Source organism: Mus caroli, unplaced genomic scaffold (assembly GCF_978045245.1).
Source record: "Mus caroli unplaced genomic scaffold, Mus_caroli_1 scaffold_14, whole genome shotgun sequence".
Taxonomy (NCBI): Eukaryota; Metazoa; Chordata; class Mammalia; order Rodentia; family Muridae; genus Mus; species Mus caroli.
In genome coordinates this window covers 29529164-29548557 of record NW_028227269.1, presented here as the reverse complement: position 1 = coordinate 29548557, position 19394 = coordinate 29529164, and the positions used below count along the sequence as shown (strand labels likewise).

The 19394-nt window shown below is 42.6% G+C and overlaps 1 protein-coding gene across 2 annotated transcripts in view; it reads left to right on the top strand.

Moving 5' to 3' along the window:
- Slc26a4 (solute carrier family 26 member 4) overlaps positions 1-12066 on the top strand; it is a 40452-nt gene extending 28386 nt beyond the window's left edge. For both annotated transcript variants that reach the window (XM_021179492.3, XM_029484950.2), the window contains exons 16-21: positions 2345-2440; positions 3043-3273; positions 5276-5330; positions 6364-6509; positions 9298-9381; positions 11512-12066. In XM_021179492.3, the coding sequence (XP_021035151.1) occupies positions 2345-2440; positions 3043-3273; positions 5276-5330; positions 6364-6509; positions 9298-9381; positions 11512-11535 (636 nt within the window). In that variant the 3' untranslated portion in view covers positions 11536-12066. The remainder of the gene's footprint in view (positions 1-2344; positions 2441-3042; positions 3274-5275; positions 5331-6363; positions 6510-9297; positions 9382-11511) is intronic.
- The last annotated feature ends 7328 nt before the right edge of the window (positions 12067-19394 follow it).

The window sequence follows — 19394 nt, the reverse complement described above, 5'->3', positions numbered from 1 at the left end:
TTGTGGCACAGCATGGTAATTGGAGCCTTTGAGAAGCTCAGGCAGGAAGATTGCTGTTAAGTTTTAGGCCAGCCAGGGCTACAGACTTAGACTTAGTCTCACAAAACAAAATATAAAATGAACAAATAACTATATCATAACATCTGTGCTCCAAATAACCTACAATGTGGGAGAGGAGAGAGGAGGGGAGAACAGGGAGGGAGGAGGGGAGTAGGAAGGGAGGGAGGAGGGGAGGGAGAGGGGAGGGGAGAGGAGGGGAGGGGAGGGGAGGGGAGGGGAGGGGAGGGGAGGGGAGGGGAGGGGAGGGGAGGGGCCTGAGGCTTGCAAGTTAGGAAGCAAAGGACAGAAGGCTGGGAGGGCTGAGTTCCAGAGGCTGTGTGAGCAGGTTGCTCTGGCAGAGGCAAGTGAGAGAATGCAGCTGTTTTTTGTGAAGAGATTCAAAGCAGTGCCATGCTCTGAAAAGTTTTATTTGGAAAGATAGTTTCATTCATATAGTGAGTGTTTTTGCTCACATGTATTAGTTTTATTACCTAATTTTATTAAGAAATATTTTTAAATGTTAAAAAAAATAGGAGAGGGGCTGAAAGACAACCTAGCTGTTAAGAATATTTTCTGATCCATTAGAGGATGAGTTTGCATCTTGCACCCAGGGCAAGTGGCTCATAAATACCTATACATACAGCTTCAAGGGCCCAGGCCTCCCTTCTGGCCACCAAGGGCATCCGCACACAGGCTCACATCCATGCACATGCAAATAAAATAATTTAGAAGTTAATAAAAGAATTGTTAGCTGCAGTTACTGGGAATCTCTTAGGTTTCTGTTGCTGGGATAAAACATCATGGCCAAAAGGAAAGTGTTTATTTCATTTTACAACTCTCCCTTGTATTCATCACTGAATGAAAGCCAGGGCAGGAGCTGAAGCAGAATCCGTGGAGGAGTGCTTCTTCCTGGCTTGCTCCTTGTGGCTTGATCAGCCTGCTTTCTTATACAACTCAGGAGCTCCTGGCCAAGGGTGGCACTGCCCACTGGGGGCTGGGCCCTCCCACAGGAATCGTTAATCAAAAAATTTCTGACAGATTTGTCTACCGGCCAATCTTCAGAGCCATTTTCTCAGTTGAGAGCCCTCTTCCGGGTGACTCCAGCTTGTGTCAGGTTGACATAAACTCACCAACAAACAGTGTGAGGAAGGTGGCATGCTGGGTGTTTGGCAAGTGTGTTAACCTGTGAACTGAGAGAGGGGAAGAAGAGAGGAGAGGAGAGGAGAGGAGAGGAGAGGAGAGGAGAGGAGAGGAGAGGAGAGGAGAGGAGAGGAGAGGAGAGGAGAGAGAAGGGCTGCCCTGCTGGAGTGAAGAGTAAGAAGCACTGTGTGGGAAAGGAGTAGAAGGCTCTGTGTGCAGTGCCACGCCATGCTTGGAACTTAGAATTTGCCAGCGTGCTGGTTTCCTGCTTCCAGAGTAGACTTTCCCCCCCATAACCAAGTGGATCTGTGAAATCAAGAAAATACAGACTTAAAGCTAAAACTTTAGTTGTTGTCTTTTTTGCTGACTTGAAGCCTCTGATTTGCTAGTCTTCCCTCCTCATTGCTTGTGGGGTGGGTGCCTGGCAGGAAAGAGGAGTCTACTTTCCTAGACCTCACAATTTCTTTTCAGGCCAGGTTTCTTTCAAAATAGTATCTTTTTTTTTTTTTAAGTTTTTTTGTTATGTTTGTTTGTTTGTTTGAGACAGAGTTTCTCTGTGTAGCCCTGGCTGTCCTGGAACTCATTTTGTAGACCAGGCTGGCCTCGAACCCAGAAATCCATCTGCCTCTGCCTCCCGAGTGCTGGGATTAAAGGCGTGTGCCACCACGCCCGGTTTTTTGTTTTTTGTTTTTTTTAAGATTTATTTATGTATTTATTATATGTAAGTACACTGTAGCTGGGAGTCAGATCTCATTACAGATGGTTGTGAGCCACCATGTGGTTGCTGGGATTTGAACTCCAGACCTTTGGAAGAGCAGTTGGGCGCTCTTACCCACTGAGTCATCTCACCAGTCCCAAAATAGTATCTTTTAAGAAATCTCCATTCTGGGGGTTGGTGAGATGGCTCAGCCTTTAGGAGAGTGTACAGCTCTTTGAAGGACCCGAGTTCAATTCTTCAGGACCTATGTAGGAGCACTCACGGCCACCGGTAACGTCAGCTCCAGGGTGTCCTCTGCCTCCTCCGAACTCCTTATCTGTACTCACATGTGCACAGCACAAGTACAGACACACAATTAAAAGTAAAAAAGAAACAGCCACTCAGGTAGTAAATGCCATGGAACATTAGGAAGCAGACATTTTATGTAACCGACATTTATTTCCACAGGTTGGATTTGATGCCATTAGAGTATATAATAAGAGGCTGAAAGCACTGAGAAGAATACAGAAACTCATCAAAAAAGGACAACTCAGGGCAACCAAGGTGAGAACTCCTTCTTCCCCCCCTCCTCAGTCCTTTCTCTGATGAAAGCAGTTAGACAACTAACCCTCCTTTGGTATCCAGATGCGCCTGGGCCATAACAGGTGTGGATCGGAGAACAGCTGATCTGTTATGTAGGCGACAGGAAAGGGCAGGGATAAATGAAACCCACAGAGCCCCTGCAAACAGAGTCTGACCCTCCCCCCATTAAAAACAAATGTTTGTACTCATTTTAAACACTTTTACTGAAGAGGACAAGGTACAAACTCAGTGCCAAAAGTAACTGAAAATAATAGTAAGTAATAGGAAACTGCAACTGTAATTTCGTGAACGTTTGCAGCTGTTGCTGTAACTTTTCTGTATCTCCAGGGAAAGTCCCACAATCATCCAGAAATCCATTCTTTTTTTGGGGTGGGGGAGCTTCTGTTCTTACATTTTCTTCTTAGCACCAAAGTGCAAGATCCATCTCTCAGGATTGCATCCCCTTGCCGTATTTGAATTCCAATCAATAATCTGTGCAAGACTTTTAAGCATTTGGGGGTAAACTGCTGAAAGGCTTTTGGTATTATTATTGACAACTAAGTCCGAGGTGTTTTCTTTGTTAGAACGGGATTATAAGTGATGTTGGCTCATCAAATAATGCCTTCGAGCCTGATGAAGATGTGGAAGAGCCAGAGGAACTTAATATCCCAACCAAAGAAATTGAGATTCAAGTGGACTGGAACTCCGAACTCCCGGTGAAAGTGAATGTCCCGAAGGTGCCAATCCACAGCCTGGTGCTGGATTGTGGAGCTGTATCCTTCCTGGATGTGGTAGGAGTGAGGTCATTGCGAATGGTGAGGTTCTGCTTGTTTGTACTGTGGACTCGGGGCTTTGGCAGCAGTGAAGTGATGGAATGGGTCACACAGCCTGGTGATTTGAATTTTCTTCCCGCCTCTTTCTCTTCCTCCTCCTCCTTTTTGGCAACTGAGCATAAGCTCTGCAGTCAGGCTCTGTGAGGTGAATTCCACCTCCAGCACCAAGAACACGTTTCTCAATTTGCCTTTTTCTTGGCTTCTTCTTCTCTAATATCGGCACAATGATAGTATTTGCTACCCAGGTATCATGAAGATCAAGTAAGCAGTGCATAGAGGGAGTAAAGGGGAGAATCTGGCACACAGATGCCTCTTAGATGCTAACAGTATGCTTTATTTTTCTAAGAACATAAATGGACCGTGACAATAAGGAAAGTGGCAAAGTCTGCGTTGAGTATTCTATTTTACTTGTTATAGGCACAGCAACAGGACAGGACTAAAAGAGCAGACATTGTTCTGCAGCAGGGGCTGGCCTCAGGTTAGACCCAGGAAGTCAGGGCAAGAACTGAGCAACAAGCCGGACAGAAGCACTCACAGCAGCTGCAGGATTTCAAGTTCCTTTCTTGGATGCTTCAATGTGTGCCAGTTGCTCCACCTAACAGAAGATGCATGTGATGAGGCAGCCATGGTACCAGACACTAGCCTACAGCATGCCTACCAGAGAGGAAGGCAAACATTAAACAATCACATAAACCACTGCAGAACGCTTCAGAGTACTTTAAATAGGTGCGATCCCAAGGGTCAGGTTTAGATGGAACTTTAGGTTGGTATCAGGAGGACCAGACAGCGAGCTCAGCAGGGTAAGGGACCAACAATAGATAGAAGGACAGTAAACAGGCTCCTGTCTAGCTCAGCCTAGCTGAGGGCTACCACTGCAGGGCCAGAAACAGATGCATGTGTGTGGGTGCTGGGTCGGTAAGTAATTATACTTGGCAAGGACTGAGGCTACGCTGTGAGGTTCTGTTCTCTCAGCGGGTCTTGTTAGCTCATTTGAGAACACATGCTGGCTCGGCAGTGTTTATCTCGCTCTCTCTGTGTAGTGACTCAGACCCATAATAGATTATGCTGGCCCGTTGGTTTAATGACTTTGTAGAGCCCTAATGCCAGAGTATGCCCCACATTTGAATAGCTGTGTATGTGATAGGGACAATTACAATTGCTCACAGGCCTAGTGTCTGGGTATTTAAAAATCAAACGATTAATGGTCATTGAGAATTCACATTTATCTTTAAGGGATATTAGAGAAATTCTACATATCCCCTTCTTAATTCTCCCAACAGTTATAGGGTGTAAAGAACTATAGAACAAAAGCACAATCAAGATAATTGGCATTGGCCCATTTAAAACAAAGACCTGCACGGTTAGTCCGTTAGTTATTTATTTGTTTGTTTATTTATTTATTTATATGAGTACACTGTCACTGTCTTCAGACACACCAGAAAAGGGCATCAGAACTCATTACAGATGGTTCTGAGCCACCATGTAGTTTCTGGGAACTGAACTCAGGACCTCTGGAAGAGTAGTCAGTGCTCTTAACCACAGAGCCATCTCTCCAGTCCCAGTATTTACTTTTAATACATTCTTATACTTTTTGTTATAGGGAGCAAGACCTGTTTGGGAGCCCAAGTACCTCATTGTTTCCTTCTGCAGATTTTCACTGCGCTCCTCAGTGTTGTGAGCTGCTGTGCTGCCCTACACTAGATGGTGTTCTTCCTGTCTTCTTAAAACAGGGCATTGCTATATGATCAAGTGCCTTGAACTAAAATCCCCCAGCCTCAGTGTTTTGAGGACTAGCATTACCTGTGTGCACTACGTTACCGTGTCTTAAGATACTTAAGATACTTAGATGCAGCATCATGGCGGGCTGAAAATATCTAAAGTTTTCCATCAACAAACTCTCCTGAAAGTCTTGATTAACTGCAGAAATATTGACAGTTCTCCCAAACAAATGTTTAAATATGACTGAAATCTTTTCTATTTTTAGATTGTCAAAGAATTTCAGAGAATTGATGTGAATGTGTACTTTGCTTTGCTTCAAGGTAAAAGCCTATGTGATTATACATCAAACCTGCTTCACATCTCCTCCCTTGGAACGTGACTGTATGTCACCCGAAGGCCTAAGAAAATGTGTCACCTACGTTACTTTTAACTGTATAATTAACCACAGTGTTAAATAATCATGTGCTATTTCTAAAACTTTTCATCACCACAAACAACTCTGAACTGGTTACAATATCTCGGGGCCTTTTTGAGCTTTGAAAGAGATTTCTTCCAATTCGTGCCAGAAAGCTGGCAAAGTATCGGAACTTGTTTCTTGACAATGGTGTTAAGTGAATAGGGAACACTGTTTTGGGCGAAGCAGGGGTGAGATGGCTAAGACTCTTAGAACAGGAGGAATGCCAAGGGTATGAGTCTCTGCGACTTGCCTGTGAGTGGAGGATGGCACCAGCCGTAGGTAGGCTGGGTTCTCTGAAAGAACCTGAGATGGGGATTCATGCACAAGTGGTGGTGGTGGTGGTGGTGGTGGTGGTGGTGGTGGTGGTGGAGGAGGAGGAGGAGGAGGAGGAGGAGGAGGAGGAGGGACAGGGCATTAGGCAAAGCTGCTCAAGCACCTGGTGGCAGCAGTTTGATTACTCGAGAGGCTTTGCCCAGGCAGGAGTGGTGGTGCAAGGCCCCACTTCATGCTCTCATCTGTTAATCAGTTAATTCTGGTCAGGTATGTGTGTGTGTGCAGCCTCCCTGACCTCTTTGAGTCAGACCAGCTCCCACTGGCCAGAGAAAATTCTCTGAGAGATTCAGAGAAAATTCTCTAAGAGATTCACGGCTGTGAACTAGCGGCCAAGCTCACAGCAGCTGGGGGATGGAATCACTGGCTTGAGAAGAAGATCACCGAGTCAGACTGCAAGCAACTGTGGGGTCGCCATTCTGCAAGCTGCTGGCAAATAAGGCAGCCGTGATAGAGCAGGCGCACAGTTTAGACATGAGAACATCAAGAAGAGAATGCACTACAAAAGCTGATATTATAAAATCCTTTTCTTCCCCCCTACCAACTTTTTAATTTTTCCTTTGCAGATGATGTGTTAGAAAAGATGGAGCAGTGTGGGTTCTTTGATGACAACATTAGGAAGGACAGATTCTTTCTGACGGTCCATGATGCAATCCTCCATCTGCAGAACCAGGTCAAATCCAGAGAAGGCCAGGATTCCCTGCTAGAGACGGTAAACATTTCACCTAACTCTAGTCTGAAACCCAGCTTCACCTCTGGCTTTCCGCCAGCTGTTGAATGTCAAAGAGACCGTTTCTCCTCAGTGAAATGAGGCTAGACACCGATTACTGCTCAGAGGACTCCAGGACTAAGGTAGTTTCTAGGAAGGTGCTCAGTAGTGCCCAAAGACACAAGAGTTCTATACTGACAGATGTGGCATTTGCTGCGATGCTTTTTTTTAGAAGATAACACAGAATCTTGGTTTTTTTCTGTGATGTGAATGCATAAATGTGGTGTATATTAGACAAATGAGGAATCTTAAGGTAATATTTGATTCATAAGATACCTTTGAAAAAGAAAAAACAAAGAAGGAGTGGCTGGACAGACTGCTCAGTAACAAAAGGCTTGACTGCTGTGCAAGGTGAAGGGCCTGATCCCTAGCACCTATGTAAATAAAATAAAAATAAGCAAAACGCCAGAAAAACAGGCCTGGTTGTACGTGCCTGTGGCCCACTATTGGGGTGTAGAGATGGGTGGATCCCCACGGCTCTCTGGCCAGCCAGTATAGCCATGATGGCTCCACATTTAGTGAGAGTCCCTATCTAAAATAACGAGATGGAGAGTGACAAAGGCAAGCATCCTGATATTGACCTCTGACCTTCGCTTGTACCCTCGCAGACAGGTATACCCCTCCCCTCAAACTAATCCTAAACAAATGCACGTTCATTTTCTCCAACAAAATGGAAAACACTAAAATGTCCTATACCCCTTATTTTGTCAATTCTACTCACAAATAACTAGAAGATCTGAACCTGCTGGACCCCTTGCCTGGGCCTACGGATAGGCCTAGATGAGAAGCCCGTTCCTTCCAACCCTTTCACGGAGAATTTGGAACACTGTCATAGTTTCTTTTCTGTTGCTGTGCTGAAAAATACCATGACCAAGAGATTAATTTAGTTTATGTTTCCGGAGGGTTAAAGTCCACAGTGTATAGAATCAGGAACAGGAAGCTGGCTGATCACATTTTATCCACACACAGGAGGAGAAGACAGGAAGAGGGCAAGGCCTCAAAGCTGCCGCCAGTGACATACTTCCCATAGCTAACCCACACCTACTAAAAAGAAAATCTAGGGGCTGGAGAGCTGGCTTAGTGGTTAAATGCACTGGGTGCTTCTCCGGAGGACCCGGGTTCAGTTCCCAGTACCCATATGGTGGCTCAAAACCATCTGTAACTGCAGTTGTAGGGGACCTGATGCCTTCTTCTGGCTTTTGTGAGCACCAGGAACACATACATACATGCAGACAAACCACTCATACTCGTAAAATAAACAAAACTTTTTTCTTTGAAAAAAAATAATAAAAGCTACATTTGAAAACTCACCACCTTTGGTTTCTATGCATTTACAAAATTTCTAAATCTAGATTAAAAACAAAGCTGGCTCATATAGCTTTCAAAATCATGTATTAAAAGTAAAACAAAAACAATGTACCAAGTTCCTTCTCAACAGGAAAGCAGTTAGGTAATTTGTACCCACTGTGATGTAAAATCTTATACCACAAATGTGATAAAAGCTGAGTGAGGGACACTGTGACATCCCACTGTGTCAGACTTGCCTTACTCTGTCAGTGAGGTGCTGTGAGTGACAGGGCTAGATTCTCACTTTCATTCTGTTAGCTAGGGTATAAATGATTCTTTGCAAGGTGTACAGAGCATTCCTGGCTCCAGTGAGACTGGGAGCCTTGCCTGTCTCCATAGGGTCTTGCATGAAACCTGAACCGTCCTCATGCAACGGTTTCCTCTTCTTCATAGTGACTTGTGTGGGAAGGGTAGTGTGAATGGAGAGATAAGAGCCTCTTCCACCATTTGGTCTATCACAAGATTTATCCCAGAATAGTCACAATCTTTAGTTACAGCTAATCTTTTTTTTTTTTTTTTTTTTTTTTTTTTTTTTTTTTTTTTTTTTTTTTTGGTTTTTCAAGACAGGGTTTCTCTATAGCCCTGGCTGTCCTGGAACTCACTTTGTAAACCAGGCTGGCCTCGAACTCAGAAATCCACCTGCCTCTACCTCCCGAGTGCTGGGATTAAAGGCGTGCGCCACCCCGCCCGGCTAGTTACAGCTAATCTTGCCATTCCCTTCACATTAAGACCATGTGTGCAGGAACCTAGCCTTCTAATTTTCTCACTAATGAAGATACTTTTTGTGATACAAAAAGTAGAAAAGCAGTATTAGAGGGCACCCTTTTAGCTTTGTTTGCTGTTGCTTTAGAAATGCCTTTTTCTACGCACAAGACAAATGCAAGTTGTATTCTCTGTAGGGACGATTAAACCATATATTATCCCAAAAAAGTGGGACTGTTCTAAACTGTCAACTCCTCCTTCAATAAAATTAAATTCCATTCAATTCAAGTTGGGAGCCTACACTGTCCTCAGTCACCAGACTATCATAGTGTAATCACAGTGTGCTCAAAGCTTTTAAAAGTGATCTTAGGTGAGTTGTCAAAAAACTTCCTGGTTGAAGGCAGTGGGGGTGTCATGCTAAGAGGTGTCACAGGTCAGAAAAGAGGACTCTTAGAGGACTTTATACAATTGAGAATGGATCAGCTCAGATTTGCATATAAAAAAATGGTAAAGGGGAAATCCCAACCTGAGAACTATGAAAGAAGAAGAAATGAGAAGTGAATTCTGAAGTATACAGATCGCTGACAGCACTAGCAAAGCTTTAAGTCATTTTCCATGGTGTTTGCTGTATTTTGATGCTAGTGTGTTTTCCATAAACACTGTGTGTGTTCTCTTTGTCAAGATCACTCTCATTCAGGACTGTAAAGATCCTCTTGAACTGATGGAGGCAGAGATGAAGGAGGAAGAACTTGATGTTCAGGATGAGGTATGGTCATTGAATTCTGTTGTGGAAAAAATAATTGCATTTAATCTTGAATAACCTGGGTAAACAAACGATAGGTAGGTTTAAGAACCACCTGGGGAGAAAATCCAAAACCATCTGGAAGCTGCAGCTTTGTAGAGAAACAGAAACTGGAAATTGCCTCAGGATTTCACAGACTTGGAGCACTCAGAGATAACCAGTGACTGGTAGCTATAGTCTGGTTCATATTTTACATTGAATTCAAAGCGTGCTTCTTCCTAGAGACCTAAGGCTATGACGTAGCGAAAGGGGACACAGGGGAGTTCTAACTCAGGAGTACAAGGCCTTTCTTCACCTGACCGGTGATGGCTTGCACATCTCCTCCTATCCAGGTCAAGGCTGTTTCCGGTGCCCGTCCCTCACACTATTTCCTAGTTAACTGAACCTGGAGACTCATCATAACTTTAGGGCTCCACTTCTAAGAGAATTGAGAGCAACATTGGAAAAAATCAGAGAATTTATCATAAAATTACCAAAGGGTATAAAAAAAAGAAGAAGAAAATTTTATATTTGATCTTAACCAAAAGGCTGAGAAGTAATTCAAAAAGAATAATAGGTTGAAAGATTTCTTAGAAACAAATAATGTGATATCTCATCCCATGAAGAAATCCCTCCTTCACTGACCTGATTCAATTCATTTAGCTTTTCTGTGAACATTTCCAGACACTAGCAACCAGTGAGTTCTCCAGGGACTTTTCCATGGCTAGAAATCCCTGTTAATTGTGCTTATAGAAGTGAGCTTGGCCTTTGTGTAATAACCATTGAGCTGTGCTCTCCCTAGCAACACCAGCCTTCCCTTGGGCCCAGCTGTCAGTTACGGATATCAGCTCTGTCTCCACTAGACTCCAAGAGCAGCTCTCTCAGGTCCTGTCACTCTTAATAGACAAGCAGTCTGTAAGAGTTTCAATGGCCAAAAAGGGGCCCTACAAGTAGTCCGGGTGCCATGGAAACCATGCAATCGTGACTATTTTGAGCTTAAGATATTTAGAAGATGTATGTCTGTTTTTATTATAGCTACATCAAAATCTTGGGCTCTACTGAACAGGAATCAAAAAGACATGTGCATTTGCACACAAACGGTGATGGACCAGGGTCCTCCACTCATACTTAGGTGACTGGTTTATGCTTCAAATGCAAGGTCACACGCAGTTCTGCTAGATTCCATCTTGGTTCCAGTTTATTAACAGTTTTGGGTTAACTCTGTCATCTCACATATTCACTCTCTAACCCGAGGGGCAGACAAGTCTGATAAGCAAGCTATGACTTCCCAGGTCCTGATGAGAAGCACTAGGCAGTACTCAAATCTCTGTGGTAAAGTCAGGCAGAGAAGTTTGTGGAGGAAAGTAATGTTGGGTTAAAAATCACAAACCTGGTGTCTTGGCCCATCAGTTTAATAAGTCTATGAAAGTCATGACCAACCAAGCTTTGGTCATTTATGACTCTATGAGGTCCTGGGTTCAATTCCCAGCACAGGATAAATGGCTAACATCATGTACACCTGTGATCCTAGCACTTTCGAGGTGGAGGCAAAGAAGCTCAGAAGTTGAAGGATATCCTCAGCTACATCTGGGGTTTGAGGCTAACCTGGGCTAGAGATCTTGCCCCAAACAAACATACAAGTAAACGTAAAATAAGGGCACTTGAGTGGTTGTCACACTGGAATAGAAAACGACTCATTTCCACATAAAATGACCGTCCGGCCATGGTTTCTACGGTTATGAAGCATGGTAGCACTTTGGGAATTGAAACCAGTTAGACCTGTGAGCTACTCCTCAACCTGGTACTTACTGGCTGTTCAGCCAGCACAACCCTGCTTGATTTCAGTATCTGCATGTAAACTAGAGATGATCACACAGCGCGGTGAAAACTGAAGATGTGTGTGAAGAGTGCTTTGTACTTAGTGCCCAGAGAGCAGTAATCGCTGCTTTCTAACGCCAGTTAGAAGTGTGGGAGTTCGAATCACCTCCTCTCCGAAGATATAGACCTTGCTAAAATTAAGCATCCAATACTAGAAAAACACATTTTAAAAAAAGATGATATAGCCCCAAGGAGAACTGAGTTGGTCACTATTTCGTCTTCCCTTCTCATCCACAGGCCATGCGTAGACTTGCTTCCTGAGAGAGGACTGCTAGACAGAACCTGGCTGTCAGCCCAGTCTCTGCAAGTGTTTTCTGCACTGACTGTTTCTTTGCACTTCAGCAGCCGTCCGCTTACTGTTACGTTGAAATATATACAGTCTGAAGCTTCTTAGGCACCACACAAGAAACACTTGTTGTTTCTATGTTTTAACGCAGAAACAAGCAGCTTAGCTGCGAAATATCCCAAACCAGGAGAATTAGCCCTGAGAATTAGCAATGTTCGGATGTGCTGCAGTGACTCACTATGTGCTGCTGTGACACACTATGTGCTGGATGCCAAGGCAGGTTTGCTGTCTGGGTCCACAAGGGTTCCATCTGTCTCTGTTAGGCTGGCCCAACAGCTTCTATGGGCAGGTGAGTTAGGAAGGACTAATCACAGAGATTCCTGACTGACTCTGAAATCCATGTGTTGTGTTGACCACAGTGAGAAGGATAAAGTAGAATTACTATGTACTCATTAATGAACTTTAAAGAAAATAAAACCAATCTTTTAAAAATGATTTTATTTATTTTGTGTATGAGTGTTTTGTTCACCTATGTGTGTGGCCGGTGCCCAAGAAGTTAGAAAAGGGCATCAGATCTCCTGGTCATGGAGTTATAGATGATTGCAAGTCACCATATAGGTGTTGGGAATTGAACCCAGGTCGCCTGCAAGAGCCAACAAGTGTTTTTAATTATTGAGCCATCTCTCCAATCCCTATAATCTATTCATTTTTGTTTGATTTTCTTTTTGTTTTTGTTTTTCAAGACAGGGTATCTCTGTGTAGTCCTGGCTGTCCTGGAATTTATTCTGTAGACCAGGCTGGCCCCTAATTAGTGCTGTAATTAAAGGCCTGCACCACCGTCACCCTGCTAAAATGCAATTTTTACCTTAGCTTTTTGTTTCTAGGTGTTCCTTTTATAATGGCAGATAAGCTCTCTTCTCTGTAACATCTAACATGAAATCCAGGCATGGTGGTACTCGCCTGTCATCCTGAGCTTTGAGAGGCAGAGGCAGGAGGAGCAAGAGTTCATAGTCTTTTGGACCACTTAGTAAGACCATATTTTTTAAAAATAACACGAAGACAATTTTGACCAAATCCTTTTGGACAGAAAATCGTCGTGATGAGAATGAGCCTTTTTCTAACTACTTAATAACTCAGAGAAAACAGTCAGCAATGGAACTCTAACCACTTTAAAAACAACCTAAAAAGTAAATTATCCATAGTCGTCTATGTTTAATGTAAGCTTTTAAAGACAAGGCATTCTAAATGCAATCAATACAAAAATTTAAAAAAAATTAGTTTGAAATGTACACATTGGAAGTGTATATTTAAAAATATTCATTTTAAAGCCAGAATATTCCTTAGCTTTCTTTTTAACTTAATGTTTTCTAAGTAACAACAATTTTTAGGTATCCACATAAGATATAGATCTTGGCCTTCTACATGAAACACCTAGTTCCTACTGTACTCTGCACTCAGCCTTAGCGGAGATGCTGAGCTTGAGAGCCACAGGGCACCCTGGACAGATGTATGACATTCCTAAGTGTGCTCGGTAGACAAAGGCATAATGTTCCATTCTATTCCTGGTTTCCTCTTAAAGACAGTGAGAAGCTAGGTGTCAACTTCTGAAGGAAGATGACAGCCACCACATCTGGGTAGCTGACTCTGCGCTCTGGCTAGAGCTAACCAGGGCATGCCCACAGTCATATCCTCATTCTTATAAGAAAATATTACAGGGATACTTACTTATAATGGCAACAAATCACATCTCTAAAAACTATGTAATAATAGTCTTGCACAAAATGGAGGACTACCTCTGTTCAAAAGAATCAAATACAGCTTTTTTCTTTGAAGGAAATACCGAAGTTCTATGTTACAATAAAGCTTGAGTCTTATAAAATTTTAGGTCCACGGTGACGATAGAAGACTGTGTCACAGCACAGTATAAGAATACTCTCACACATTTTATGACTAACAAGTATATTGTGTAGTGTGTACTGTCTATGAAAATTTGACTTGAAATTAAAGTTGTCCTTTGTTAAATTTCTAACATACAAGATGATTTCAGTATTGCATATAAAATTCAATAGCAAATGAAACAAAACCAAGGGATGTAAATCTGGAAATATTTATATGTGTTATTTAATAAATGTAAAGTTATCTTTGGTTTCGGTTTTGGTTTTGGTGTTTTCTTCCACAAGACAGGGTCTTGCCCTGTCCAGTCTCAGGCCTCCTCAGTGCAGAACACACAGGTGTGTGTTACTAAATCTGCCCCCATGTTACCTTTTACCCTACCCAGTGGGTCATCCTGCCTTCCTGGTTTGCCACTGTCACCATCATTTGCTGTCCTTGCTCGTCTCCCTGTCCTGTTATTTCATGCTGTAGACTCATCATCAGTGCAGTAGGACGCTCCCCAGAAACCTGGGCTCTCCTGCTTCTCACCCAAATCACTGCCGGATTGTTTTATACAATAGCTTTCATCATTTTAAGCAAACTTTTCAACCCAGTATCACGCTAGTGCATGTACACACGTACACATGTACACACACACGTACACACTCACATACACACACACACACACACACACACACACAAATGTGCTCTCTCTTTGTACAAATTATAAATATACTGCTTGGAGAAATTTCACAAAATGAGTACATCCCAGTTAGTTTTTACCTATATTAACACATAAGCATACCCTGATCCCAGAAACCTTCCCATATTATCACTTAGCCATTGTCACTAGAATGACAGTTGTCTTAATTTCTATAACCTGTTTTATTGTTGTTTTGGGACCTGGGCTTTGTAGCCAAGGCTGTTCTTGAATTAGAGATTCTCCCATCTCACTCTCTTGATTTTGGGGATTATAGATATGTATCACCATACCTACTAAAACCTGTTTTATTTGAAAGAAATAATTATAACAACTATTTCATCTTCCCCTTATCTTTTGTATTGTCTTATTTGATTGTTAGAGTCCCGAGGATTCATCTTTCTCTGCATCAGCAGCCATTCACCGCTTCTGCTATGTAGTGTTCTACTTTTCAAATATTAAGCCACTCAACTGGTTTTGATTATTTGTGGTGTTTGTAATTTTAGTTTTCATGAATCGTGCAGTGCTGTACTATGGACATTCCTATGAGTTACCGATCCATGTTTCAGAAATATTGGGGTGCTGCTCTTTTGGGGAATTAGGTCTCCAAATGACAGTCAATAAGTTAAGTTACTCTGCATCTGTGTCAGGCAAGAACAGGACATGCTTACCATGAAAAATACATATAGACATTAGAGTCCCAGGCACTTTTAGTTTAATTATATAAATTTCACCCTCCAGCAAGCTGCATAATGATAATGATAAGTGTCGAGAAAGAACGGGAGAGGCAGAAATAGCTATAGTTAGGGAAGAAAGTCAGAGGAAACTGAAGAGATGGTTAGAAAGTGACAGAGCCACAATGGAGAGAATGGCACTGATGGAGGGAAGTGACCAGGAACCAACAGGCATGTGCAAAGGGAGAAGCTAAAGGGCAAATAGTAGAAGACAATGATAAGGATACAGAAAGAACTGTGGGAGCATGAGAAGACAACTCAAAGTAGGGGACTGATCTCATGCAGATTCTTTTGAACTCACAGATAGATACAAGCAAGAGCCTCTCTTGTTCCACACAATGACATCTCCTGAGTTCTTGGGCCTCCTTCCTTGGCCCCGTGTCTTCTTACTCTAAGAGTCATCATCTTCTGGTATGAATTGTAATTCACATATACTGTTTATTTTCTCCTCTTCCCATACTAGATATAAAGCCTACCATATGATAGAGGCCTTTATTTTGTTCATGAACACATTCCAAGCACCCAGAAGCACGAGTGCCAATACACACTAGCTATCCAATGCGTATGTCTAGATGACAGAGGTAAGTAGCAGTTAGTGACATTGGCTAAGGTTAACATGGGTAAGATAATGGCAGCTTTTTAAGACAGTGTTTTCTGAACCTCTATATATCTAGTATGCTTTATATCTAGTATGGGAAGAGGAGAAAATAAACAGTATATGTGAATTACAATTCATATCAGAAGATGATGACTCTTAGAGTAAGAAGACACGGGGCCAAGGAAGGAGGCCCAAGAACTCAGGAGATGTCATTGTGTGGAACAAGAGAGGCTCTTGCTTGTATCTATCTTGTAGAACTATAGCTAAGGTCTACCACAACTCAACTGCTTGCTTACCTGGTTTTCAAGAAAAGGGATGGAGACTGGCTTTGATGCTAAGCTAAGAGAGCATTCCTCCTGTTGTAGTGACTGAGGACCTCAGCCTCTGTAGCAACTGAGGTAACCTGTTTTATCCATCTCTTCAAGAGTACTGTTGAGCTGAGCGATGGTGGCACATGCCTTTAATCCCAGCACTTAGGAGGCAGAGGCGGGCGGATTTCTGAGTTCGAGGCCAGCCTGGTCTACAGAGTGAGTTCCAGGACAGCCAGGGCTATACAGAGAAACCCTGTCTTGAAAAACAAAACAAAACAACAACAACAAAAAAGAGTTCTGTTGACCTTACTGTTTCTGTACAAGATCTTGTAGCTTAAAACCAGTCACAATGTATTGTTGAAGATTAACTGTTCTTGATACTTTGAGCTTCTTTTACCTTCACGTAAAACATTTATATTGAAATGATCATACTTTCACAGGAATTTTTGAAGAAACAGTAAGATTCTCAAGCACCCATCATCTAGTCTCCCCAGATGTGAGCACCTTCGTAACTATAGTACATTGGCACTAATACAGAGTACCAAGCTCATTCACATTTCATCATAGCTGCAATTACATGTTCATCTGTCCATACAGCTCTACACAATTTTATCTCACGTACAGATTCAACCACCAACATCAAGTTTATCCCACAAGCACAAGACTCCATCTGAGGATCAATCTCTTAATGGCTGGTTTTTGTCAACTTGACACAAACTAGAGTCACCTGGAAGTAATTGATAGGGGAACTCAGTTGAGGAAACACCTCCACCAGATGGGCTATGTGCTGTTTTTTTAAATTATTGATTGTTGTGGGTGGTGACATTCCTAGGCAGGTGGTCCTTGGAGGTACAAGAAAGGTAGCCTGGAAACAAATAAGCAACAGTCCTTCATGCCTCCAGGGTCCCTGTGCTCCTGCCCTGGCTGATAGACTGCTAAATGGAAGTACAAACAAAATAGTCCCTTTTCTCCCCAAGGTGTTTTCAGTCTGTTTTATCACAGCATCAGAAAGGAGAGCAATGCAGTCCCTTTGGAAAGATACTCTAGAGTTAGGTAACCCTTGCTGCGTTACATCACCCCTAGACTTCTGGCTGAACAAGGACTTTGGGAGTTGAAAGGTCACACATGATAATTAAACTTCAGTTATCATGGACACTTAGTCTTGTTTGCATTGACCTCCAGGGAGTCTCCTCGGAGAAAACACCTTTCTTCTGCTGCTTCATTTCTACCTAGTACCATCCCATGCATAAGGAGCTCTAGACCACAAGGCTCTTTAGATGTGAAAGAATATTATGAATCGTTAGCCAACCAGCCTAACCATGAGGCTAGCCTTTGTTTTAGGTTACCAGTGAGGCTGGCCTTTGTTGTAGGTAGCCAGTGAGGCTGGCCTTTGTTGTAGGTGACCAGTGAGGCTGGCCTTTGTTGTTGAACGTCTTCACCATAAGAGCAGTCTTTGTTAGGACAGCTTGACCACTTGTAACTACTGGGGGTTGGGTGTTGCCTGTTGATCCTTTCACATAGAAGGGGGTAGGGAAGATTAGTGAACCCTCACCTGAGATTTTGTTCCCTTCCTCCTGATCCTCTCTGCATTCTGCACCTGATTGCAAGTAGCCCTGATTGTGTGAGGTGTTAGGAGTATAAATCATGGAAGGTTACCTGGAGTTGTGTGTGGGGTGCTCCTACATTCCAAGCTACCCCAAATATAAATGTTAATCCAGATGGACTCGTCAACCACTGTTTGAAGGGACCATTCCTTGGGAAGATGGATTCACCTAGTTTGAAAGCTAGAGACATGGGAGGAATAATAATCCTTGTAATGAACTAGTGTTTTTGTTTGTTTGTATGTTTTTGAGATAGTTACTTTTCTTTCACAGAAATTCTGTACCTAGTATATTACTTATGGATCCATGGCCTTGTCAAGCATATCTGCTTTCTAACACTTATTCTGGGACGTGTAGCTCTTCTTCTTTTTCTTTTCCTGTGCATGACACTGTAGGCTTCCTTCCCTTTTCTCTGAAACTCTTCCCCCATCTTTTGTCAGGTGTCTTCTGACTGCCATGTAGCTTGACCTGCATTACTGACTCATTACCAGTTACCTCATTACTAATTCAAATTGCATAGTTTTCTCTCTTTCGTCCTCTAGACAGCCACTGAGATTTAAGCTTGTCAGCCTCAGGTTTGTTTGTTTGTTTGTTTTTTTTTAAACCCTAATCAAGCTATCCTCAAGCCTTCTCCTGAGTCAGTTCTTGTGTTCTTTGATGAACAAGACTGAGAATCCTGGAGCGGATCTCAACACCTCTGGTAGCATGTGGCACTCCCACATTTCTGGTTAGAGTAGGAAAGGTCTGGACATAGTCAGGACTTCTATGAGTCCACGGCCTTTGTCTGTAAGCTCTCCACTGACTCAGGGAAGGAAGTGGTGAGAAAGGCTGGAAGGTGGACAGGAGCCAGATAATGAAGGGCCTCACACACTGCATTAAGGAGCTTGGATTTTAATCTCATCTGGTAAGAGATAAAGGCAAAGTGGTGGCTTACATTACCTGGCTAATCCAATCAGCTGACCTAGGTACCTAGAAATAGATTTAGAGGAAATTAAAGTAGAGATGAATGAAGCTTTTGTTTTTGTTTCTTTTTTTTTTCTCCCAAGGAGAGAGTAAGAGATAAAAGAAGGCATAGTAGCTTTTGTGATTTAGAAATAAAAGCCAGTCCCATTGATGTGATTGTTTCCATAGTTTATCCTTTCAGGATTTAGTATTGTATATAATTATATGAAGTCTTACTCTAATAATCAAGAGAAAGAAATATGTGCTATTTAAAAACATGGGAGAGAGAGTAGATACTGAGTTAAATCATAGTTACTCTTCCCTTATAAATGTGTGTGCACTTGGAATTTACTGACTTTTGTGGTTTTACTTGCTCATAAAAAAAGGAACATTCAGTCTCTAAAACAAAGGAGAGATTGCTTAATATTTTTGTTTAAACCAGTTATTAAATGTCTGTGGCAAAAGAACAAGCTTTAGTAAATGAGGGCTCTATGTTTCTGCCACCTCCTCCCAAGGAATTAAAGCGCTTGGAACTTGGGGAGTGTGGTGCCTCTGCTCTCCTCCACACTGGATGGCTGGCCTATCCAGACTGCTAGTCTCCTCATCCGAGGAAGCTAAAGGGCTACTAGGAGAGATGTGGAGATCCACGTCCTTTGCTTCGTCAGCTTCCGGGCCCTTAAGCTGAGGCACTAGGCCCTCTGTCAGCTCCTCAGTCACGTATTCAGTAATCCTTTACCCGGTACATGTTTTATAACTGGCACAGAGACTATGGACTGGGCATCTGCGGAACCGTAAACAAAACAGATACACTCTCCATTCTAATGAAATTTATACTTTAATGTGGGAAATGATTAACAGAGAAGCAAACATACAAAGAAAAGCAATCATCCTTCCGTATCCACAGAGATCGGCCTAGGAACTACAGGTGTGCACTGCCACACCCCGCAGCCTGGACTTCACATCGTCTCTGTATTAATGACAGTACCCAACACAGTGGACAGTCGTGAGACTAATTACACTGCATTTTTAAGAAAAACTGATAAGTCTGTGGGTTGAATACATATACAACTTTTTTC